The sequence below is a fragment of the Durio zibethinus genome, chromosome 10 (genome assembly GCF_047325235.1).
Source record: "Durio zibethinus cultivar Kanyao isolate XHJ-2024 chromosome 10, ASM4732523v1, whole genome shotgun sequence".
NCBI classification, from domain to species: domain Eukaryota; kingdom Viridiplantae; phylum Streptophyta; class Magnoliopsida; order Malvales; family Malvaceae; genus Durio; species Durio zibethinus.
Window position 1 is genome coordinate 8,790,463 of NC_143171.1, and position 24,088 is coordinate 8,814,550.

Below are 24,088 nucleotides of genomic sequence, written 5' to 3' on the forward strand. Positions count from 1 at the left end.
TTAATCTCCCAAGCATTACCAAATGCTCCCAAGTGCTTTAAGAAGTCACAAAAAGTGCCGTTTTTTACAATGCCATTTCAACATCACAAACAAAATTTACAGAAGAACGACAGAACACATTCTTTTACTTTGCAGCAGGTGCTATAAAGCTGTCTGAAAACCACTCTAAACAACTACGCCAATTGTTGAAGATGATAAGTTTACCAGCTACGGAGCAGTTAACAAAAGTAAACAGAGGCCCTCGAGGCTTCTGGCTTCCATATAAAATCGAACCGAGAACCAGGTCTCCTAATCATCATCACATCTGCCTAGAACAGTGAATTATTGTTCCTTGAGACAAAAAAAACAGGGGTCAGGGCAATTTTGCAAGCTTAAGAAAACAATTTGATGCATAGACTATAGTTTTATTCCTGAATATGCTTGGGCGGCGTTGGTGCACCTACATCATGAGACAGAAATGAAATGATTGTATCAAGTTCACAAGAAGGCTGTTCATATCACATTATGAACTTCAGAAATGTACCATTCCTCTTTATAATCTCGCAGTTCAACTTGTAAATCAAGACGAAATTTTTCTTGGCAATAAAAGCGTCATTTATCCAAAAATAATCAAATAAATGCACTAGCACTGAAATCATTATATTTTGGAGAATTTCTAGGAAAATTTTCTGACACAAGCTTTATTAGTGTCCCGCAATATTATTCTTTAAGGCACAGATGAATGATGACTACTTTCTCTTATAAAATCTTATCATTCACTATTTGATTTCATGAATCTTAGGAATATCTTCAACACCTTGTTATCATATTTCCATAACTATCTTCTCAATCTGATGTTACAATCTGATTTGAGAAGTTATATAATCCTCATATTTGGGTTTTTGTCTTTCCATGCATTCATGCATTGAAACAAATGCATGCCTATTGCACATGAAATAGAAATTTGAGGGCTTCCAACCAAGACATCTACTAAATCTCACTCCTTAATGAGTGATTAGAGATATTACCCCTAAATATTTTGAAAGAACAAGATCATGTGTTTTAAATGTAGCAAAAGAGAGGAAGCCCGATACAAAGATGTATTGTTTGTAGTTTAGAATGTAATGCATCCCACATTGGATAAAAAATTTTAATTATTGATGAATAAAATTAATTTTTGTATTAATTTTATTTATATTTTAAATAATTATGTTTGAATAGAAACAATTATTATATGATAAAAGTTCATAACTATTTGAATATAAGTAGATTATAGTTTATAAAGGTCATGATTATATAAAAGATCATAACCATCTGAATTGAAGTTTATATCTGTTCATTATAAATAAATCTTTCAATATAACTATTTTCACTACTTCTGATTAGAAAGTTTTGATGTTTTGTTGTATCCTAAAAGCATAATTGCTTTTAAGAAAAAAATTTTCACGTCTCAAAATCAAAATTCTTTTCTATTATTTTTCTTCTTTTATTTATTTTTTCTAACAATTTAAAGGCAATTATGAGAAATTTATAATTCACATGATGAAGATATTCGAAAAAGAAATTGGAGATCAATAGTAGAGAAGGCTCAATGTGTCAAAGAATTAATATTTTCACGGACCAAAATATTAATTTTCATAAAGATTTTCATTAAAGGTATGCATTTTATTTTTTGCATAATTACTAGTAAAAAGATTGACTGATGAAATAAGCATGTTAACAATTTATTTCATTAGTGTGTAAAGTCGAAACATAATATGCAAAATATTGATTATATTGCACAAGGTTATGCATATATTGAAATTGATTCCACAATTGAGTTTAATGAATTGTATTATATTTATTTAAAAAATTAATGCTTATAAAGATTGGGATGAGAAATAGTCTGAAAACTTAAAAAAGAAATACATTAATTCATTTATGACCAAAAAAATTATCACTTAGTGTCAAACAACAAATTAAATTGAGTTCTAATGGAATGGCCAATTGTTTAATTGTCGTGTTTTGGTTATATATAGAATAGAAAAATTGTCCCATGGTTTCTATGAAAACAATAAAAAATGGATAAAAGAATTTATTATAAGAAATTAGATGTAAGTAAAGAATATATGCAGAAAATAAGATTTGCCTACAAGATTAGTTTTATTATTAAATTATGACACCAAAATTGAGATACTAAGCTGAATCAAGTTATTCGTATGGTTCTATCTTTGTTGATCGTTTTTAAATCAAATGTTAATATATTTTTTTAATTTATTATTGGTTCAAATTTTAACTAGTATTTAATTTTCATGAAAACTAATTAAAATTAAATTGATGTATGTGAATAATTATTATTAAGATACGGTGTTTTATGGATTAATTGGTGCATAATAAACCAAATAATTGTTATTATTAGAAGCATAAGCAGTGTAACATGTATTTTACTTGCTGGGTGTATTACGCTATAAGTGATTGTATAAACTAAAATTTTATTGTAAACAATCACAAAGTAAAAATCATAAATAACAGTCAAAGAGTTAATCAATGATTACAAAAATACGTTGTTGCTTTTCGCGTATAGGATATTGATTAAACGAAAAGGCATGTCATTAAAAATTATCGAAGTATTTATCGGTTACTAGTATTTTGAAGGATGTTTATCAATATCTAATAGCCATGTTTATAAATTAGAAAAGAACATGCAAATTCAATGTTCCAAAGGCACCAATACATGCATGTGTTTAATTTCATTTTATGATGGCATGAAGAACATTGATACAGTTTGCCATATATTACGAAAATGAACTATATGGGATGAAATTTTCTTTCTTATACATATAAAAAAGATATAGACTATGGAGATAAAATATCATCATCCAATTAAGATATGGACTATAGAGATAGAATGCCATCATCCAATTAATACATTATTAGTTTCATGACAATGGTAAGGATGTGGAGGGTTATACCATATTAACATATGGGCTTAGATAATAATATTGGTTTGTGAAAGCCATAAGTCTTAGAGTTAGCCAATCAATGATTTAACCAATACAAATTCATCACGAATTTTTGCATAAAATATGAGTAGAACTCACATTATAATCATTGTTTATACTGTTTTATGAAAATAATTCTTTGGATTCATGTTTCATGACTTGCATTGATATGGTGATCTAGATATGAATATATTGATCACAAAATAATTGTGAAAGTATTTAAAATTAGAGTTAAATATACTATGAACTTTTATTGTATATAGGCATATTGGTCATATGAGTAAAGTTTGAATTTATTATATATTTAAAAATATAATGACCAATTAAAAGTGATAAATAACATAGATATATAGGCTACACAATGGTGGAGAAATAAAATACTCATAAAATTTTAAAATCAAATTTAGAAATTTCAATAGTCATGAATTTGGAATTGGCCATTAGGTAATTACTTTATGCATTGAGAACTCATGATAATATTTGAAATAGTTGATTTTCACTAAAAGTCCTTATTATAAATGAGATAACTTTCACAAACAAATCTATATGATTTGTAGGTATTTTGTGGATTATTATAGTTAGCTTAGAATAGCCATAAGTCAAAATTGATGCCACAATCTTGATCAGGTTGTGGTAATTTTTTGTTATATATAGGGTCTAATTCATGGATTGTACAAATGATTTATTATTTATAGCTTTCTATAGTAAAAATTTTAAAGTATATTTACTTTGAAAATCATGAATGATTCAAAGATCTTGTGAATTTAAAAACTTTTATAATAGCAAAAAGAATGTTATTTGATTCATTTGGGTGATGATAATAGTTTTGTTCATGGTAATAAAAGTATTAATAGTGCCTATGATGAAATAGATTCATAATTAAGTATTTATGAATTGACAAAAAAGTCTAAAAAAGAGACTATAGAAGCATGATTATAGTTAAAATCTGCTCATTGATGTAAACTTTTATATTGAGTTAAAATATAAAAGTTTTAAAACTTTTATAGAAATATTAAGATATTCGCTAGTTATCTTTCATTAAGGGTGGATTTAGAGGCCTTTTACTTAAAAAAGTGAAAAGATAAATGAAATGACAACTTGATTAAGTATATATGATATCTTGACAATTGAATGAAATATTCTTTAATAAAAGAATACATACTTGCACATTGTGGGGGTGATAAGAATCAAAATAAATAAAAAATTACCATCATAGTGTTATAAGATTTCAATATAATTTTATGAGTAAATTATACAAGCTAATAAGTTTAGACACTTATTAAAGTAAAATCATAAAAAGGTCTTTACAAATCTTAAAATGACTAAAATGGTTTGGTTTGTTCATTGAGTTCATCCAATTTTACTATAAGTATAATTGTATTAAAGATATATAAAAGTACGAAAATAGAATGGTTGATATTTATGAGTATAGAATTGTGGGCACAACCAAAACCAACTATTTCTTAAAATGATAAGAATGAGGCAACAATGTGTGGAGCATATAAGTAATATCCAAAATGAAAAGTTTGGACTTATTAACCTTAAGTGATTATATTAGAGATTTAATCTCAAGTGGGGTTAATTACTATAAAAAGAAATTGAATTCCAAGACATTGGTTAGTAGTACTACAAGTAGAATGCATTTAAACCCTTACTATTAGACACCAATAATGGGAACCTAATTTTGAATTAGTAACCCCTAAATACAAAATTTAATGGGTAAAAATAAGTTATTATTATGTGTCTATCAAGCATTAGCAAAATCCATTCAAATTTTAAAAACTGGTGTGATCCATTGTGTGGGGAGGTTGAGTTTTTATAATCTTAATGGAGTTTTAAATGTCTAAAGCAATGGAGACATAATGAAAACTCTACCTATATAAACACAGAAGTAGTACCACTTTAACAAGAAAAATTAGGGTCTCTCTTGTAAATGTTTATAAATAGGATCAGCACATAGTATAATGATGCTAAAAATAGTTATAAACCTCTGATAAAAGAATAAATTAATATTATGTATGTTATATCTTCAATTATGACCCTAAGAGTTAAAGTTTAATCTGCAGACACTATCAACTTCGTTACAATTCTAAGATTTATACACTAATTGAATTATTAAATCAAGAGATACGTCTAGTATTCATAATATTTATTTGTGTGAAAGGTAAAAATTAAGCACAAATATTCCACACTAATGAGGGATTGTTGATAGTTTAGAATATAGTACATCTTACATTAGATAGAACGATTTAATTATTGATAAATAAAATTAATTTTTATATTAATTTTATTCATATTTTAAATAATTATGTTTGAATAGAAACAATTATCATATGATAATTTTTCATAATTATTTGAATATAAATAGATTATTATTCGTAAAGATCATATTATATAAAATGTCATAACCATCTGAATAGAAATTTATGTTTATTCATTCATTATAAATAAATCTTTTAATATAAGCATTTTTACTGCTTCTAATTGAAGAGTTTAAGATTTTATTTTATCATAAAGGTATAATTACTTTTAAAAAAGTGTTTTTCACGCTTCAAAATTAAAATTTTTTTTTATTATCTCTTTTCTTTTATTTATTTTTTCTAACATATATTAAGTATTAACAGTAAAAGTAGTTCTAACCTGATTGTTTGAGGCTTGTCCATGTATTCGACGAGGCTTCATATTCAAATCAATCATTTTAGTATCTATTTTGACGTGGCCATCAGCATTAACATCTATCCTTTGAACAGGAGAGACCTTGTGATTTTGTTGGTTCTCTCCCATTATTGGTTTAGCTGGCTGAATTTGGACTCTTCTTGTCTCACTGGGATCCACCGGTTGTGAAGCTGGGTCCTGATCTATATTACCAGGTTTATCCCCTGTAAACTGCATAAGAAAAAAAACATAGCAATAAAATTCCAAGGGCACATTAAAACTCCAGGAGGAAAATACGACCCAATTCTCTTCAAAGATAAGTGACAAACCTCTACTCTCTGCCTTAATAGAACATATCTTCCATGAGTTCTTTTACCCCCAACATGTACAATCATATCACATTGCAAACAAAGGGAACTTCCATCTATGTCACAGTAAAAGAAAGCTACATGCACATTCCAAGGCATGAACATAGGTTTAAGAAACTTCTATAGAACCAGATAAAGCAACAGCTCTATAATAAAAGAAAAAAAGTAAAAGACAAAAGGACACCTGCATACCAGGTGCATTTTCACATATGTCACAGTGAGGAACATCAATGGGATTTGCCAGACCGACCCGGACATGCCGGCTAGCAAGCTTATTGCACATGTGGACCTGCCATAATGACCAACAGTTCAAAGCAAAGCTTCGATTTTCCAGGACAATCCAGAACAATGAAAGAATTCTTATTCTAATTCTAAACAAGTTTGAAGAAGCATCCTTTCGATAACAACACATAGGTTGTTTTTGAGAAGAAATAAAATCAAATATACCAATCTATTTTCCATAAAAATAAATCTCTACTTTTCTACACGAAAAAAAAAAAAAAAAAAACCCCAAAGTATTCGTTAGACTAAAACTATTCATCAAATTTGGAATTCCAGCTAAGAACTTATAGAAAAATAAGTCTGAACAATTGCTTATGGTAGCAGATATACAGAAGAGACAGACAACATAAAGGAAAAAAGTTCAATCTTGAAGAAGAAAAGAGGGGCCTTTAGTTGGGTTTGGATTAAAGAACCAAATAACAAGTAGCTAGTAAGTAATAAACAATTAGACTAGCAAGCAAGCACGAGAAAATCCCTGCCTCCTACAAAGAAGAACAATAGACCACAAAATCCCACATGGGGTCCGGTTAACAGCTAGAAAACTCCCCAAAGTGTATAGTTACATGAAGAAAAACAAGAATCAATTGAATAAAGAACCAACCTTTTCATCGCAGGCACGGCAAAGAGCAGCCTCATCGGCAGCACAGAAGAGAACAGCAGCAGCACTTTCACAAGCGTCACAAAGGGTTCGCATAATTCTCTCTCACTCCTATACTCTCCCAATCAACCAGCAAAAATATTCATCTTCTTTTCACGTAAGAATAGGCCGTAGACACAAAAGAACAACCCCAACTAAAAAGCAAAAGGAAACAAGATGTTTTATAATCAAATGAAATGATACGCAGAGGTAGCTGTTTTGTTGTTGGGGTTGGTTGGTGATGATGATGATGATGGCAAGGACTAGGATTGGTGGTAGGGAAGAATAAAAAAAAAAGAGATGTTTTTCTTTTATAGTATTAGAGGAGATTAGAGAAATGGATGAGGATAATGTGGGTATTTAATAAGCAGGCGACACAGACATCATATGAACGGGGAGAGAGAGGGGACTGGACTACGGAGTGGAGATGTGTTTCGTTTTGTCAACTTTTGGTTTGATTCATTTGGTATTTGCTCAGTTGATGGACACCACAAGTTTTAGACAGAGAGCCTTGGCTCTTAGGAGTTGTGGGGCTGAGAACGTCTCTCGCTTTAATCTTGCCCACCAGTCACATATCTGCCAGGGGAGATGGGACCCAGGTTTTTTTCTTCTATCCAGTGAACTTTGGTCTGCTGCTTCTGGAAGCCTTGCCGTCGACAGAGCATCTCTTTCTCTCTCTCACCCTCATGAATCTGTACCTGATTGGTTCCAAAATCTTCTCCGTCGAGATTAAAGTGGTTGATGCCTGATGCAGGAGGCATATCTTGTTTCCGTAATTTTTGTACCCAATTTTCCTGTTTTCTCTTATCACAAACGAAATTAGTTCCCAAGTTTTTTAGTTTTGCAGGATGGTATCCAATCCAACCCAACTACGCCATACACAACCCTTATGTAATTACTTTGTATTTTTACCATGTTAACAAATCTATATTTTGAAAAAGAAAATTTATATTCAATCCTTTTGTAATTACTTTTTATTTTTACTATGTTAACAAATCTATATTTAAAAAAAAAAAAATTAGGCTCCGTTGGTTTGGAAAACTATTTTTTATTTTTATTTTTTAAAAATATTTTTTATTTTTCGTTTTTCAAAAAATATATTTAATAAATGAAAATAAAAATTATTTTTTAAAATACAAAAATAAATAAAATATTCAATAATATTACTATTAATGTTATTTAATTATAAATATAATATATATTTATTAATTAAAAAATAACGTATAGTAATTATTTTCACAATTAAAAATATATATTCTTTCCATATTTCCATTCATTTTTATTTTCCAAAAACTTAATTTTCATTCTCAATACCTTTTCAATCATATTTTTCATTTTTTTAAAAATAAAAACAAAAAATAATTTTATTTTTTAAAATTAAACACTACTTTAATTTCTTTAAAATTTTTTACTGGTAATTACAACTTTGAATATGTACCACTTAAACTCATGAATTCAGTCAGCAAGCAATTACATCTCATCCATAGTTGTAAATTTCGGATATAAGGGTCGAAACGCTTCAAGTTTAATCAAATGAATATATTAAGAGAAGCTTTTCGTGCCAATATTAATGTCGAATAATTTCGATTGATTTTAGGTATCTTGGATAATTTCGGGTTGTTTGGGCAAAATTAATAATTTCGGCTGGTGCAAAATTCATTCATCATGGACCTTTGCTCTATATTACCATGTCTTCAACTTTTATCATTTTTTTTCTGCACTTTACCTTCTCACTATCATACTGACAGATCCAAAAGCCAAATTCCAGAATCTTTTAAAAAAAGTAAGATCGTAAGAATATCATAAAAGAAAATTAAAAAATATAAAAAATAAGTAAAAATTTGGCAATTGGCAGTGGAGGTTTTGAGTCTCGGCTAAGAAAAAAAAAAAACAAAAGGTTGTTGAGCGATGAAAAATGAAAAGCGACGGAAGAGGTGTTGCTGGAAGGACAGCGGCAGTAAAAATCAAGAAAAGACCAAAGGAAGAAGGAGAGGATAGACTTGAAACAGAATAGCTGTAGGTTAGAAGGCTAGAAAAAAAATAAAAAATGAAAGGAAGAAAAAGAACCAACAATTGATTAGTTAATTGGTTAAAGTTCGCCTTTTTTAACAAAAAAATATTAAATTCAAATTTGACTAGTAATTACTTGTTAGAATTATTTTAAATATATAATTTATAATTATTTATTTAAAATTATAATGTATGATACATTATTTATCTTTATATTTTTTCTTAAAACAAAAAAAAGATAAAAGGATTTTTTGTAATGTGTAGGAGTATCACATTAAAGCATAAACCTAACTCAAATGATGGATGTTTGTTGGGCTTATATAATTTACTTAAATATATAAAATGGATGTTTGTTGGGCTTATATAATTGATTTAGACTTAAATATATATATGAGATGTTTAAATTTTTCTTTAAAAATTTGATAAATTTATTTATTTATTTTTAGTTTTAAAATTTTAGTAATAAAAATATGATAATATATGATTTTGTTTGTTGTAATTTGGAGTTTAAATGTTACATACTAAATTTTATTTAAATGATATTTAAAGATATTTGAATTGTTGAAAGATGTAAATCTTAATTATTTTTATTTTATTATTAGTGATATTTTATATAAATTTAAATATATTTATAAGTATTTATATACTTCATATCCAAATATCCGAAACAATATGACAACTTTAATCTCAGCACAACAAATGAAAGAAGGTCAATAATAAGGATGACAATTGGACAAGTCAAAATAGATTTTTACTCAATTCAAAATCAATTTAATAATTTTTTTTAATTTTTTATACTCAAATTATTTTATATTACATAAAATTATATTTGATTTGATCTTAAATTAATAAAATATTATTTTTAATATAAATATAAAAATAAATATATATAATTAAATAAATAATTAAAAAATAATTTTTTATATATATCGAATCGAATAAAATCGAATTTATTTAAAATCTAACCTGATCCTATCTTAACTTTTTTTACTAGCACCCGATTTGATTTAATTCAATATTTGATTTTTAAAAAGATAAAAATTTTATCTTAAAAAATTGAGTCAGATTAAAACTTATTAAATATGGATTGAATTGCATTCCGACCAGTTCAATCATTATAGCTAGTACTATTTATTATCTACGAGAGAAGATGGGGCTAATGACAGCTTGCGTTTGTGGGCTTAGACAGCTTGCGGAATTAAGGAATTTGTTATATTTATTTAGCATATTATAATTAATTAATTATAATTTAAAATTATATAAAATTTATAAAAATTTATATAAAACTTAAACTCGTAAACGATGAATTTGTTATAATATTTTATTATAATTAAATAATTATAAATTTATAATAAAAAAATTATAAGTAATATGCACGTAAATGAACAAAATTATAATGCAGTATACATTATTCACCAAAGCCATTTATTTATAAGGACATTGTCTTGTCTTCGATTGAACCACGATAAATTAACAATGCAAAATCGTTTTTGTTAATATAACTGATGATTTCATTGAATCAAAATGAAAGTAGAAATTTGCTTAATAACAGTAGAAGAAATTAATTTTAATTACACATTTCAGTTGGAAGATATTTGTTTGTCTTTTTCGCCAAGGTTTATATGATCCTGTGGTGTTCATTTCTTTCTTCTTCCTCCGGCCATCCTTTTGATTGTGGTGTCCACATTTTCCCCTGCCACATAAATGAAATAACAACTAAATTCAATTGAAATTGAGTGAAATCAGATGATGAATGGCTGTAGTTGTAGTTGGTAATAATCAAAGCAGCCACGGCTCTTGCTTGTAAGCAACACTTTCTGAAAAAAAAAAAAAAGCAGCACTGAGTAATAATTGGAAATCTGAAGATGGAGTAGAGCTCTACAAAGTAACCCCAGGCAAGCCTCAGGTAAAAGGGGCTTATGTATATAATAATGGACAATTAACCGGACAGTAAAAATAAATTGCAGGCATCTTCATAGATTGAAAAATTTTTTATAACAAAAAGGAAGCAGATGCTGCAATATGACATTTCACATATAACAGTGACAGCTGGCCTTGCCAGGCCAAGGCACAATATGACAATATGGCAACTCTCAGTTTTTACAGACCATTTCTTTCATCCTTTTGATCTATATAAGAGGCCATATTTCCAATTCAATACAATCAAAAGCCTCATCTAGGCTTACAGGATATAGATATATTACACAAGGATTAAAACTCAATCTTACAAACTTATCAAATACTATAACCAATACAATTTCTTCATGAAAACAAGACACTAGATCATTATAAGACCTGTAAAAACAATTGCAGCATATAACAGCAGAAAAGAAAGTGAAGTTGTTCACTTTTTTTTTTTTTGTGCTGTTCAAAATGAAATGTTTAACATTTCCATGCTCAAGCTCTCCATCATCGCATTTTCCATGAATCCACATTTAGATGGTGCAGCCTTGTTGAAACTGCATAGCCTTCGCTTGATTGAGCAGGAAGAGAGAGGAAGGATGGGAATGTTCTCACAGTTGCAGAGCTCAACCATGTACCCATCTGGATCATGGAAGAATACCTGATCAACCCTGTTCCCTTCATCTTCAACCACAGCTGTGACATACTTAATTCCCATGTCTTGCAGCCTCCTCTTGACAAGGCCAACATCTGTACACTGTCATCACAAACCATTTCAGCAAAAACTTGTTGAAACATATTAGTGATATCACTTCCTACTAGCTAGCTGCTACTGTAAATTAATGCTGCAGGCATAGTTTCTGAAAGATTCAACTTGAATTCATATATTATACCTGGAAGGATATGTGATTATCCTTAGGATTAATTGGCCGCGGTTCAACACTAGTGTCAAAATCATCAATTGATGGATTCTCAATTAAGTGTATCCCAATGCCATAGTTATACAACCTGCATAAGATCCAGCAGATCAGTTATTTATTATCCTGCTTCATTAAAAACTGAATTTCTTGAAGAAGGCTAGAGCATCAAACTTACCAAGCTCCATTGAACTTGAAAGAAGAAGGGCGTTTTATGAGAACAAAGCCCAAAACTTCTTCATAGAACCGCACAGAATCCCAAACTGATCTACACAACAATGAAACATGATTCAATGAGAGAAGTGGCAATGCCTCATGGTTGGTCACTTCCTCAATCTCAATCATGTTTTCACTCTTACACTTTGCTTCTTCTTTTATCTACTTTCTCACTTGCTTGCACTCTGCATGACTAGGTTACTGCCTTGTGGTCCTTTTATAAAGCAATATTGGGAAACATCTCATTTCCTAAATTCGAATTCAAGAAATTATGAGGAACTTTCCTAGCAAATTCTCTTTCTCCCAACCAGACGCATATACATTAGAGAAATTGTCTGATACCCTTTATTTTGAAGAAAAAGGAAAAGTGCTTACATTTCCTATTATTGGACATCACTTTTGTTTTTATTTTTTTTGGCTCCACTGTTAGGTTAACTAGATAAAAATCTTAGTTTAATGAGTTGGTTCATGAGTCACTCTTAAGAAGTGGCATCCAATAAGTCTGAAGTTCAAATTTTAACACTTGTAATCCCTTTCTCTTATTTTTATTAGTAAACTGTGAACTCTTTTTTTAAAAAAAATTGTCCAATATTAACTTGATTAGCCTCTTTTATAGAAGTATATGTAAAACAACTTAAAATTCTTACCAAAATTTTCACGGTTCTTACTTTTATCAGTTATTCTATTCTATTCAAGTGTAAATCTCATTATAATCTGAATAATTCAAAAAAAAAAAAGTAGTATTAGTAATTAGATTAAAGGCTCCCAAGATAGTATTTGGATTTCGTCTAGGAAAAAGGCCACATGATCTGTTTCCTTGGGTTCTATGGCTTTGATTTATACAGACAAGAGGCCATTTAGACATTAAGCAGAGGGTCTTTAAACCTGTCGCCATTCCATCAGTACTGAATTTGCCGTGCTAGATAGCATATACTTCTAATTATTATAAGCCTAAGGCAAACATGTTTATGATCAGGTGAAAAAAATAGAGTTGGCTTGATTTTTTAAACGTTTCTTTCGTTTCAAATCAATCTTACTTTTTCGTTTGAAGATATTTCAATGTGTGGATTCCAATTAGCTAGTTACTGCTTTGGCACGCGTTTTTTGCACTGATCATTCGTCTACATAACCATTTACTTGAAACTGACCAAGATTTTTCCTCCCATCAGGTTCGGCAGAAATCAAGTTACAAGAAAAAACAAAGCTGTCTGGTTTAGCTTGTATAAGCCCTTTGAGTTATAGGCTAACATTGAAGATGCTGATAAAAAAAGTAGCTAAGATCAAAGACAAATCTATTCAATTATGGTTCTTTTGTGCCCAAATTTGGTGATTTTGAAGGCTATAACCAAACAAACATCAAGGAAGAGCAGAGCTCTTTTAGCCCTTCTAGGTACTAAAGACAAAAAGTACAAAGTTCCAAAAAGGTCGGAAACTTCTTTGATGCTTCCCGTTTACAGGATGACATTATCAAATTTCCTTCACCGATGTTTCACTCAAAGAAAAAGGACAGGAGGCTGGTTTGAAACTTGACAGACCCTTCAGTGAAATCATTGGAAGCATTTTTTCTACGTAATTGGCCCAGCCTCCATGTATCCTGATCGCATCACATGGTTGCTAATAAAAATTTGTCCGTACAATTATACATCCTAATTTCTGTTAATCGTGTCAGCAGTTTCAAACAAGTTTGGTTCTTTGGCCCTAAGCCCCCTTGATTCTCTTTTTCTTTCTTCGTTTCATTTTGGCCGGTTTGTTTTTTTCTGGAGGACCAGTGTTGACAATAACAATTTGACATGTCTAATTAGTAAGATTCACCACCTCAGGATTAACGTTTTCTTCATTTCCAGCAAACATATTGAATATTTTGCCAGAAAATGCTGACATGAAATTGGGTTTCCTTTTTTATGCGATTTTGGTACAAATATTGGATTATCTCTGCAACTAGATTTTGATAGCGCACCAGAAAACAGCTTGACAGGAAAGCTTATCCGTATCCAAGCTGTCAATAAAGCCATAAATCGGTGAGTGAGACGATGACGACGACCATCAAAACAACATCAGCATCGATGTTTCTGGGTAGAACATGAATCAATAAGATTCAGGAAAGTGAAATATCTAGGGGGCAAAGCGCAAAAGTGGTAGAACATCCATAAGCAGGCATTTGAAATGGCGATGCGAGTCTGTCTTCAAGCTTAGCTGTTTTGGGTTATAGAGAAGACAACATTGATCGAGTCCAAGTGACAAGTCCAAAGCCCGGAAAACAATTCAGTAGCATTTACACAGGCCTTAAACTGTCCAGCCCATGAGTACTATTCTAATAACGTTATAAAAAGGAAAATTCTCATTTGCATACCTGCTGCTGCTGGTTAAAGATCATACTACTATTCATCTAGCATGTCTGCTGCTTCTGGTTAAAGATACAGGCAACCCAATTATTAAGGAAGTATTGGTGTCAAATCTATATGGTTGTTACAATGTTTTTACAGTAAAAGATGTCCAAGCAACTTCTAATCAAATATGGATGTGATTTTGATAAGAGTTAATATGTAATTCCCTCAAAATATATCACTTCTCATTATTTGATACTTATAAAAAAAATTACAATTTGGTATTCAACTTTTATTCCATCATGTTATTTACCTCATACATCAATTTATTTAATAATATGCTAATGTGATAAAAAAATCAAAGAATAAATCATGATATATGATGTATTTTCATTAGCTAATATTTATCACGTTATCATTTTATTTAACACTGTTAATCAAAAGTGACAAGTATTGACGAGAAGAGAGATAAAATATAAAATTTGTGAATTTTTTATTAATACCCAATCGTGAAAAATGATATAATTTAGGAGTCAATTATAAAGTAGCAAACAATAATCATAGAGTTATGAAGTATGCATTTAATTTAAAAAATCAGGGAAAAATATATATATATTTAGCTAGGAGTTAAATAAAAGATGAATATTGATTAAATTATATATTTTGATCACTATTTCATTTCTTTATTTGATCTACAGAGTCATATGGTTTATCATTGATTAGAAAATAATTCAAAATCTTGGATAAATCAAACTAAAGCAGATAGAAACAACATTGAAGTTAAAATCCGAATTGAAATAGTATAACCTTAGGTAAAAAACCAAATAAAACAGTGCAAATAAAACCTGAAGTCTAAATGGAAGTAATTGTAAAGACTACCTCCAAACACCCAAGTTTGTAGTGATTCTAAAATAATCAAACTCTTACCCCATGACTAAAACCTTGGTTCCTTGTTTTTCATCTCATTTTATTCATTGATGTCATGGTTGAAATCAGTGAACTCAGAATGAAGCATTTGAGGAAACACACGTTGCATTATCAACTGTTGCCGATTATTAGTATTCAACTCTGGTCGCATGGATGGAGCATAGAAGCAAGTTTGGAATGCAGCCTTAGGCTCCTTGAACAACACATTGCATGGCAGTCGACATTGGATCATGAAGAACTGGAATTGATGGTGGATTGAACATTACATTGTTTGTCAAGGCAATTCTTGGATCATGACGACCAGGAAACGAATGCTGGGAATTGTAAATCACATTGTTTAGTATAATGCTGCCACTAGATGCAATCCCTGATTGAACACTGAAATCAAGATTATTCATCATCGACATCCTTAGCGCTTTATCAATGGGATTTAGGCCGAGGGAAGCTTTACAAGAGCCTCATCAGTAGGGGAAAGGGAAGGTAGTTGTATGTTAAGGGGTTTTGTAGGGGGAGGAAGTTGCTCCCAAATAACTCCAAAATCCACGTTCTTTTGAGGAAAGGATTTGATGTGATCAAAATGGTTTAGAATCTCGACAGGTAAATGAGCTTGGATGTGCTTATCAGAATGGTTTAGATTCTTCAGATGAGAGGCTGCAGGGATGTAATAGAAGGATTTGGCTTTGATTTGGAAGATTGCATCAAATTATGCTGATCATCTCCCTTCATCAACATGGTCTTCCGATTTTCAACTTCAAGGTTCAGATCAAGTTTAGTAAGAAACGATGCAATTTCTTCAGGGGAGAAATTGTCAATACGATCATTCCATGTTGGAAACTTGGCTTCGAAATTTGCTTTGCGTACATGGGCAACCTCATCGTGAACCTGTCTCCTAAGTATGCTGAAAAAATGAAATATAATAGAGATTTTCTTTTGCGCATCCGATGCAGCCTTACTCTTGTATTTGTCGATGATGCTGTTAACCTGATCAGGATCTGAAGGCCATATTTCAACCTTAGCAGGGCTATCCTTCAATTTGGGTTCGAAAATGATCATGCAAACCTTCACATCGCAAAGGATGGAGAACTCATAAGCCTTCTTTTTCAAGCCTTTCATTCGCTTCTTAAGTGTTGTAGCTCGAGTCTTCTCATGCTCTAGAAGTTTCATGCTCAATTTTCCACGAGCCATCTAACAATAATCATGAAATTAACGAATCAAAATGAAAAGAAATCATATATTTAGACACTTTTAACTTCGAATATTCATGTTTTGAAGATGTCAATATCGTCTAAACTTTAAACCTAATCAATAACCAAAACAGAAAACCAAATCCCAAACACATGGATTCAAATTTCAAGCTCAGTTAATCTTTTTACGCCAAACTAAATCGTGTTCATGCATGGGTTTTATCCCATATACATAGATCACACAGGTTTATGGTTTGCTTTATTCCTTAAATCTTTACTATACACAATTTATACATGGCAAAAACTCATTGTTTATGGCAATAAACCCGATTAAAGTACAAGGAGAAGAACAATAAAAGGCAAAACGATGAACAAAGTTCCATTAACCATAAAGAGAAAAGAGCACCTATATAAATTAGAGTAGTTACCTTGGATTTTTTCACTGGCCTGTCTCGCGGCTACCTCAAAGATGCAGTTTCTCAAACTTTTTACAGGGAAACAGGGCTTTCTCTTAATATTTTTTTTTTTGGTAAAAAAATATTCAAGATAGATAAGTTAGTTAATCCCTCATATAACAACAAAATATATTATACCTGATAACCTAAGATAAATGTTTACAAATTATGCATTCGAGATGAGCCTAACAAGCGACCACCAACAAAATTCAAACCTAAGACTTTTTCGTCGAAGAAGACGAATCTTAACTAATTGAGCCAATTATTGTAATATATTCTCATTACAAGTATGGAATGTAATTCAAGGATGCTGAATCTTGATTCAGAGAAAAGGAAATTTTATGCTTATTGATAGAACCAGACCTTCGTCTGACATCAAAGCGTTCATAAATGCACCTATTACTTAGGTGTCTTTTTCTTTTTTGCCTTTTTGTTTGAATGTTTAAATATTTCATTACACAGCTCCATCGTTTCGTATGTTTGCATTATTTGGAGTATGATCCTTTTAAATTTTAGTATAGAAACCTAATTGATGAGATTTTACTGGATTTAATCGACTTAAGAGGGAAAGAGACAGTTATTATTCATTCACCTTCCAAATGGCAACCTACATCTTGTCTATCTAACATATATAGAAAATTAAACCCATCCATAGCATCTGATTGGCCTTATGATAGACTCAACAAAGAGAGCAATGCTACAAGCACTCAAAAAAAGCAGAGAGAAATGTGGAAGAAGGGAAGCTGACAGTAGAACTTCATTGCATCAATGTCAATACCAAGATGATCAGAGACAGAGCAGACATGAAGTATCATTATAACAGTCTTTACATCTCATCGACCTTACATGTAGATTACATGAATAGATAAGAAAAAAATGTAAAACAAGGTTTATTTCAAATTGAATCTATGTTCTAATCATACAAACAGCATAGAACCACTTAAAGAAAATTCATGAATGAGTTCAAAATAACTACTTGAAAAATGTTTCACACTGCATGCTAGTGAAACAAATAGGAGACAAGACAACCAAATGATGCCAACTAGCAATAACCCAAGTCTCAGAACTTGCACTCTATTCTGCTCGGGATTGACCAGCCCGGGAAGAAAGGATGATGCCAACAATGAGTCCATACAGAGCCAAAGCCTCAGCAAAAATGAGAATTAGAATCATTCCAACAAAAAGCTTCGGCTGTTGGGCATTCGCTCTGCAAAAAATAACAATAGCAAGCAAATATATGTATAGAAAAAACTAAATCAAACAAGGCACATTGTCACAATTGAAATGTATCTAAAAACTGAAGATACAGCAAAAACATTTAGCCAATAAAAATAGTACACATGAAAATATATGGAAGTAACCAAGAGAAATAACACAAAAAAAAAAACAACGCAATCCATAAATACACCACAAGTCTGTATTCATTGGCAACAATTCTAAACTTCTCCACACGAGTCAGCAAGACCTTTAAAAGTAATTTTTTCTCTTTCTAAATACTTTGATATTTATAACTTCAAAATACCTTATTGAGTAAAAATAAACTACATTTCATATAACAAGTAAAATTGCAACTAATCTAGGTCCAATTCACTCAACTGCAACAAATTGGCCACTGTAGCTTCATCAGAATTCGTAAAATGAAAAGCTAACCATATGCACACCGTTGTTATGACAAAAAAATTAACGCACTCCCATCAGTAGCAGTCAAATCCTAAAACTAAACTGCCTACAAAAATTTATCGTAATATTGAAGGCTAAATTTCTGAAATTACAGATTTTACTATGCCCTAAGTTGAATTACTTTTACTAATATAATCAGTGAAAAATATCTATATAACAAAAGAACAGAGAATGAAATCTGTATCCAGCAAACAACATTTCAATATTAAAGAATTGAAAAGCAAAATACCAAAAACAAATAATTACAAGAAGATTAGATAACAATACCTAACGCCAGCGTCGCCGACGATTCCAATAGCCATGCCGGCGGAGAGACCAGCGAGGCCACAAGCGAGACCAGAGGAAAGATGAGCATAGCCATCGAAAAGGTAGTAAGATTTGGCCTTCGGGTTAATCCCAGTACTTATAATAACCGCAATAATCAACCCATATATACCCAAAACTCCAGCCATAACAACAGGGACGATCGATTTCATTACCAGCTCTGGCCTCATCACTCCCATCGACGCCACTCCGACACCACTCTTCGCCGTCCCGTACGCGGCTCCCATACCTGAAAAAACCAAACCAATTGGATAGGGAAATTAGAACCGATCAAAAATTGAAAAATTTTCGAGATAGGGTTAGATTTTTACAGGAGAAAACGAGGGCAGCAGCCGCGCCGAGGAAGCCAAAGAAAGGAGCAGTTTCATCGCCGCTGAATGTGGACGGCATTTTTTTTTCTAAATTTTCACCGACGATTTGAAGATTTGGGGAACTATGATCTGTGGAATTCTTTGGTGATCAGAGGAAGAGAGAGAGATGAAGAAGGAACCACGAAATTTCAGTGGACCCACTTGAGCGTGATCATGCCACAGCCATACAACCAGTCAAACTTGTCTTAGGCCTGTTTTGGGCTGAAAAGCGCATTTCTTAGATTTGGACATGTCTTGGGCCTGATTTGCGTTGAATAAGACTATTCTTCGTTACTCCTGTCAAAAAAAAAAAAATTAAATACATATTAAATATCTGAATTTTATAATTTTTGTTACATTAGTACCTAAAAAATATTTCTATCACAGTGGCCCTTGAACTCTAATTCCATAACTTAATTACTCCAAAATTTAACTCCGTTAGAAAAAAAGTTAACATATTTTAAATTGTCAATTAAATAACATTAGCTATCAACAAAAATTTCACATCTTCAATTGATTTTTTTTCATGTCATTAAAAATTCACATTAGATATCAACACCAAAACAAAAAAAAAATTAACATTTTTTATTTTTTAACTGAGATAAAAAAATTTTCAAGAAGCTACTTTCTTTGAGAAAAGAAAAAAACTATTAGTTTAAGGAAAAAAAAAACTTGATAAACAAAGAGGGATTATGTTTTAAAATTCAATCTTTGTAATCATTCCAAATTGTGTAATTGAAGTGTAGTATTTAGGCAATCGATTCAAAAAGTACAATCATTGGTAGTTTTGTATTTAGGACAATCAATTTAGAAAGTGTAATCGATTGGAGGTTTTATGTTTAGGACAATTGATTGATCTTTGAAATTAAGGGTTTAGATTAGTGATAGTGTGGGTTAAATGTCTGAAAGTGAGACATTAGAATTGACTTGTAAAGTGAGAAATTGATTCAGAAGTTTGGCTATAGATTTCAGAGGAGGTAGATTTCAATATTAATCCAAACTTAAAACCGAATTCAATGTCCAATATTGTTACATCTTCTTTATATTTTGGGTAAACATAAAATTTCTTTTTTTTTACTCTATGGAGTGGTGGAGGTATAAATTGGAGCTTTTAATCCATAATGACAAAAAAAAATTTTTTTTGAATGATTTGTTGATTTTGAAGTTGAGGTAGATCTATTCTCTACCATTTAAAGAGAATCAAAGAAAGAAATAGAAAGATTGAAATAGCTTTCTTAAATACCCAAAAAAGTTACATGATTTTAAACCTTAAATACCTACACTATTATCTTTCTTTGTTTCTGTCGACTATTTCTTCTTCTTCTTAAACAACAAAAAAAAAAGTTAGGTTCTTAGAATTTTTTTTATCTTAATTAAAAAATAAAAAGTGTTATTTTTTGTTGTTGTTTTAGGTTGATATTTGATGTGGATTTTTAATGATGTGAAAAATAAATCGAGTTGAAGAAGTAGAATTTTTGTTAACAACCAACGTTATTTGACTAGCCATTTAAAACACATCAACTTTTTGTCGAGCGGAGTTAAATTTTAAAGTAAACTAACTTACGAAATTAAAGTTCAGATATTAATGTGGTAGAAAAATTCTTTAGGTACCAAATGTGACAAAAATAACAAAGTTCAAGGGCCAAATATGTGTTTAACCAAAACAAAAAATCTCATTAGATTATTTTTTATTTATTTTTTATTTGAGATTATTAGAATTTAACTTAATTGGTGAAATTAAAAATTCAATGCTTTATCAACCATTCTACCAACCAACCATTCAAACACTAACAGTTGTGTTTTTTTTTCAATTACACTAGTTCAAAAAGTATGGAAAAGATATGGTTTACTTGAACTAGGAAGTAAACCTCGCTTCGCTTCAAGATAAAATAATTTCATACTAAATTAAAGTTAAAAAAAATAAAATATATAGATTTATATATACTTGTAGTTAAAGAGATTACTCAGACATATTTTACTATTACCAAAGCACCAATATAATTATCAATATATTTTCCAAAACCTTTGTTTTGAAGAGTGATTAAAACTAACAAAGAAGAGGAAAGCAAATTGGCATGAACTCAACAATACTTCATAATTGAACTTATGTCTGTAAATAAGCTTAAATTTTTTAACATCCAATATTGTTAATTCATCATCCTATAGTAAAATAAAACAAAATAAGATCAATGATAAAAATAATTTATTAGCATGATGAAAAATACAACAAAAACTATTTTTTTGCTACTCAGAATCTAGCACACGTAAAAACTTTGTAATACACACAAAAGAATGATATTAAGCAACAAAAGCAAATTTTATTTCATTAGTAAAATGGCAAAACTTCGTAATACACACAAAACTTACTATAAATAAGAATGCATTTATGAAAGTAGATATAAGCAAACTTCATGACAAAAGGTAAAACACAAAGTAATAAAGGATAAGGAATAAAATGAATAAAGAATCTGTTATATAAAATTGTCATTGTACCAATAATTACTTAATCATGCATTATTTAGCAACCAAAAGTACTCGTAAAGCAAACACTAGATACAATTATTATGAGATCAGCATGTTTAAGGCCTTAACATCTTTAGCCTTACCCTGCAACATACATTACAAAACAACCAAAAGAACTTCACTATTAGCAGCATTACATTATTAAATTCTAACATCCAATATATCAATTGCATTCTTAAGGTTAGTTAAAATACAACAACATGAATATTAAAGGAGAAAACAATAAAAAATATTGCAATATAAGGTAAATAATCAAAATTCATTTCAAATAAATTTTGCAAAGACAATCATACTTTTAGTAAAGACATAATGAAATGGTTGAATGCAACAGACTGTATGTTATTAGGACATCTAAAACTGCTTGTATTAGTGTATCCTACAAGCAAATGTAAAGAATACCTGTTAAAAAGAAGCCTCACCTCAAATCAATTTTCAATTCAAAACAAAAGCTATTGAACATTAGTATTTTGATAATAGCCTAACTCAAATCACCCAAAGATTCTTTTGTTCTCTTAGTTTGTGTTGAGCAAAAAAAAGGAAAATATGACAGATTTATAAATACAAAACACTATAGAAAACATTATCTATATATACAAAATGACACATAGTAAAAAAAAATACAAAAATAGAATCACATAACCTTAAACTTAAAAAACTTACATCTCTAACTATACTTTTAAAATAAATATCACAAAAACCCAACCAAAACAAAACACTAAACTTTCCACTTACCTCGAACCTAATCAACAAACAACCTTGGACAACTCCTATAAAAAATAATTTTAGTCATCATTTATACAACCAAATCTTAAACAACACACCTTTTAAACTTAAAAAAAAAAAAAAAAAAAACAACATGCAAAGCTCTCCAGCTATACTTTTAAAATAAATATCACAATATAATCCCAAAAACCCAACCAAAATAGAACATTAAACTTTTCACTCACCTTAAATGTAATCAATAAGTAATCTTTAGCAACTCTTGCAAGGAAAAAAAAAAAAACAAAATGCCTAATCTTAAACAACACAATCTTTAAGTCATCTCTAACCAAACTAAAATAACATGCAAACATCAAAACACCAACAATGAATCAAGCAAAAAAAAAAAAAAACTAAAAAAAACACAAAAAAATTACAAATACACAAACTCAAACTAAACTAACATTCAAGTCAAAAAATAAAAACAAATCAAACAATTTTCACCATATTCATGCAATAAAATAAAATCCAATTCAATTTAAAGACATATAAAGCTATTAGCCTTGAATTGATTCTTATTTTAAAATGAAAAAACATTAAGTTAAATAAAATTGATTAAGATTTTGAAAAAGATTTATTTAATACACATTTTTAAGTTTTCTTATTTTTAGTACTAAATAAATAATGTGTTTTTCAAAGTATAAACAAACCTTTCTTTTTTTTTTTTCATATTTCTCAAACCAAATTTATCTTTAAACATTATTTATTTATGCTTAAATGAAAGTTCAATTATTGTTTTTAAAGTGCACTTATTCATTTTGGACTAAATACAATTTTGAAAATATTGGTTTTAAGAAATAGATTAACTTAAGAAAGTTGTTTTATGAAAACATAATTTTCCAATATTGAACTTACTTTATTTTTCTATATCAATTCACAAAGTTTAATATTTGAATTTTATATAGATAGAAAGCCCTTTAAGTCTAGTTTTTAAATTTTCAAACAATTTTTATTTGGAGTTGTATAACTTAATATATGATCAAATTAGTAAGTATAATACAAAACAGAAAACAATCAGTGATACTATTCATCCAGAATAATTTAGTATCTAAAATCTAGCTGACCCAATCGATTGGATACTAATATCGATCGATTCTCTCAGCTGTAATGGTAAAAAATTAAGTAAAATTCAAAATCCAATCAATCCCTTAATGTATCAGATTGATCCCTTACGCCTAAAAGTGCTTCAACAACTACTTTCAAAGGAAAAAATGATGTGTTTTCATTTTTCAAGCTTGTCCACGGCTAATTCCTCAATTCTTTCATAAATTGGACATTCCAACACATTAAGAAAGTTGATGAATCAAGAGAATAACTTCAAACAAGTCATATTTTCATATTTTTAAAGAAATCAAGAGTTTTAGAGCTTAAATTCAATATCATTTGTATTTCTTGCATCTCAAATATTATTGTATTTCATTCATCATTTTTTTAGTACTTCATTAGACAAATACTCAACCTTTAAAGTTATTTTAGTTTGTAAAAATTATTTGGGTTATTTTGTAAGTAAGATGTCAGGTATCCTTTTGATTGTATAAGGGTAGATGTTTTTATCTTAAGCCTTAGGAAGAAAAAGATAAAGTTGTATTCTCAATTCAAATTTAGTAGATCGAAG

General features: G+C 29.8%; 3 protein-coding genes and 1 pseudogene across 4 annotated transcripts; all 4 read right to left on the reverse strand.

Moving 5' to 3' along the window:
- LOC111292438 (B-box zinc finger protein 18-like) lies at positions 1–7,325 on the reverse strand. The gene is made up of 5 exons (XM_022884835.2): positions 6,867–7,325; positions 6,176–6,272; positions 5,945–6,060; positions 5,601–5,846; positions 1–330 (listed from the first exon to the last, which is right to left on the reverse strand). The coding sequence occupies exons 1-5, from the start codon at positions 6,957–6,959 to the stop codon at positions 322–324; spliced, it is 561 nt and encodes a 186-aa protein (XP_022740570.2). The 5' UTR covers positions 6,960–7,325; the 3' UTR covers positions 1–321.
- A 3,563-nt stretch (positions 7,326–10,888) lies between these two features.
- On the reverse strand, positions 10,889–12,147 carry LOC111292426 (glyoxylase I 4-like). The gene is made up of 3 exons (XM_022884814.2): positions 11,910–12,147; positions 11,708–11,822; positions 10,889–11,571 (listed from the first exon to the last, which is right to left on the reverse strand). The coding sequence occupies exons 1-3, from the start codon at positions 12,074–12,076 to the stop codon at positions 11,281–11,283; spliced, it is 573 nt and encodes a 190-aa protein (XP_022740549.1). The 5' UTR covers positions 12,077–12,147; the 3' UTR covers positions 10,889–11,280.
- A 3,346-nt stretch (positions 12,148–15,493) lies between these two features.
- LOC111292218 (truncated transcription factor CAULIFLOWER A-like) lies at positions 15,494–16,952 on the reverse strand (annotated as a pseudogene). The gene is made up of 2 exons (XR_016345725.1): positions 16,811–16,952; positions 15,494–16,383 (listed from the first exon to the last, which is right to left on the reverse strand). The product of XR_016345725.1 is annotated as a truncated transcription factor CAULIFLOWER A-like (transcript).
- A 614-nt stretch (positions 16,953–17,566) lies between these two features.
- LOC111292219 (V-type proton ATPase 16 kDa proteolipid subunit) lies at positions 17,567–19,362 on the reverse strand. Its single transcript, XM_022884475.2, has 3 exons — positions 19,153–19,362; positions 18,785–19,070; positions 17,567–18,044 (listed from the first exon to the last, which is right to left on the reverse strand). The coding sequence occupies exons 1-3, from the start codon at positions 19,229–19,231 to the stop codon at positions 17,912–17,914; spliced, it is 498 nt and encodes a 165-aa protein (XP_022740210.1). The 5' UTR covers positions 19,232–19,362; the 3' UTR covers positions 17,567–17,911.
- Positions 19,363–24,088: the final 4,726 nt, after the last annotated feature.

Coding starts and splice junctions, on each gene's coding strand:
- LOC111292438 (XM_022884835.2), bottom strand. CDS start 6,959: ATGCGAACCCTTTGTGACGCTTGTGAAAGTGCTGCTGCTGTTCTCTTC. Junction 6,273..6,866: donor GCCGTGCCTGCGATGAAAAG/GTTGGTTCTTTA, acceptor TCATTATGGCAG/GTCCACATGTGCAATAAGCT. Junction 6,061..6,175: donor CATATGTGAAAATGCACCTG/GTATGCAGGTGT, acceptor ATGTGCATGTAG/CTTTCTTTTACTGTGACATA.
- LOC111292426 (XM_022884814.2), bottom strand. CDS start 12,076: ATGATTGAGATTGAGGAAGTGACCAACCATGAGGCATTGCCACTTCTC. Junction 11,823..11,909: donor TTCAAGTTCAATGGAGCTTG/GTAAGTTTGATG, acceptor GATCTTATGCAG/GTTGTATAACTATGGCATTG. Junction 11,572..11,707: donor ATAATCACATATCCTTCCAG/GTATAATATATG, acceptor TTGTGATGACAG/TGTACAGATGTTGGCCTTGT.
- LOC111292219 (XM_022884475.2), bottom strand. CDS start 19,231: ATGCCGTCCACATTCAGCGGCGATGAAACTGCTCCTTTCTTTGGCTTC. Junction 19,071..19,152: donor TGCTGCCCTCGTTTTCTCCT/GTAAAAATCTAA, acceptor TGGTTTTTTCAG/GTATGGGAGCCGCGTACGGG. Junction 18,045..18,784: donor GTCGGCGACGCTGGCGTTAG/GTATTGTTATCT, acceptor TATTTTTTGCAG/AGCGAATGCCCAACAGCCGA.